The sequence below is a fragment of the Octopus bimaculoides genome, chromosome 3 (assembly GCF_001194135.2).
Source record: "Octopus bimaculoides isolate UCB-OBI-ISO-001 chromosome 3, ASM119413v2, whole genome shotgun sequence".
Classification (NCBI taxonomy): domain Eukaryota; kingdom Metazoa; phylum Mollusca; class Cephalopoda; order Octopoda; family Octopodidae; genus Octopus; species Octopus bimaculoides.
This window is the reverse complement of record NC_068983.1, coordinates 3,423,451-3,424,672: the sequence shown is the minus strand read 5'-3', so window position 1 is coordinate 3,424,672 and position 1,222 is coordinate 3,423,451. Positions and strand designations below refer to the sequence as shown.

The following is a 1,222-nucleotide window of genomic DNA, read 5'->3' as shown; positions in this document are numbered from 1 at the left end:
TTCTCATATCTACATCAGCTTCTCCTACTCATTTGGAGTATTATCCATGCAATGGGTTTTCTTGTCACAGTCTCGATATTTCCTTCAAGCTTCCCTGTTTGGCGCTTGTTTTACACTCTTTTGCTACCTTGGTGAGTGGTGTGTCTTCTTTATCATCATCATAGTCAGGGAGGTTAAGCTCTCGTCTGTATTTATACGCCTCCTTTGAGATTGAGTGCAGCTTCTTACTCTGGTCGTGTTGTCTTACCAGCTCATCATCCAGTTGGTGTTACTTTGGATGTAAATTTGGAGTCCTATCGTGGTCATTTTAAGCTATATTTGAATTATTATTATTATTATTATTATTATTATTATTAGCAGTAGTAGTAGGAGAGATTAATAGTAATAGTTACTTACCAATACATGTTTTTTCGTCATCACTAAGTGTTTGACCGTCTGGACATCGACAAATAGATCCACCCTGGGTGTTCACGCACTCGTATTGGCAACCACCATTATTTATTCCACATTCGTCGATATCTGTTCAATAAATGAATAAAAATTTAGCATCGATCTTTTTTCAAAACGGTCTTGTTTATTTCTGACCCTTGGTCTGCTTTTCACACCCCCTCCTCTCTGTATATATGATTTGTTATTTTAGGTGCTTGTTGCAATCAAACCACTTGCTTGGCCCTGCGACACCTGGCTGGGGCGCATTTATAGCTACGTAGACTGGAACAATGGGAAATGAAATACCTTGCTCATGGTTACAATGCCCTGAATGGTCCAGGAATCGAAACCCACGACCTTGTGATCGTGACTCCAAGACCCTAGATATTAAGTCACGGGACTTCACATAAGATATAGCGAAACTCTACTACAAGGTTCTAGGTCACAATCACTTGTAAGTGACGGCTTGTCCTTGCACAGGGGGCCATCCGGACTCCCGTCTTCGCCGTGAACAGGGATTAACCTTCTCTCTTCGCTCCTTTGCGCCACATGAGCTCAACTCCCTTCCCATCTTCATCTAATCCTCCTCTTCTCTCCTCTCACACCTACTTCCTCCCACGCACCTCTCCTCTCTTGCTCTGACACTTCCTCTCTTTACTCCTACCCATCCTCCCTCTCCCTTTATCGTCACCCCTTCCTCGTTACCCCACCCCTACACATTCTAGCCCACCATCCCTATACATCCCATCCCACCCACCCTATCCCTTACACCCATTCCCACATACTACATCCC

At 43.8% G+C, this 1,222-nt stretch overlaps 1 protein-coding gene across 1 annotated transcript in view; it reads right to left on the bottom strand.

Annotated features, from left to right (window-relative positions):
- LOC106867634 (multiple epidermal growth factor-like domains protein 6) overlaps window positions 1–1,222 on the bottom strand; it is a 42,213-nt gene that overhangs the window by 363 nt on the left and 40,628 nt on the right. Inside the window, exon 4 of the mRNA XM_014912560.1 lies at window positions 397–519. Within this exon, the coding sequence (XP_014768046.1) occupies window positions 397–519 (123 nt within the window). The remainder of the gene's footprint in view (window positions 1–396; window positions 520–1,222) is intronic.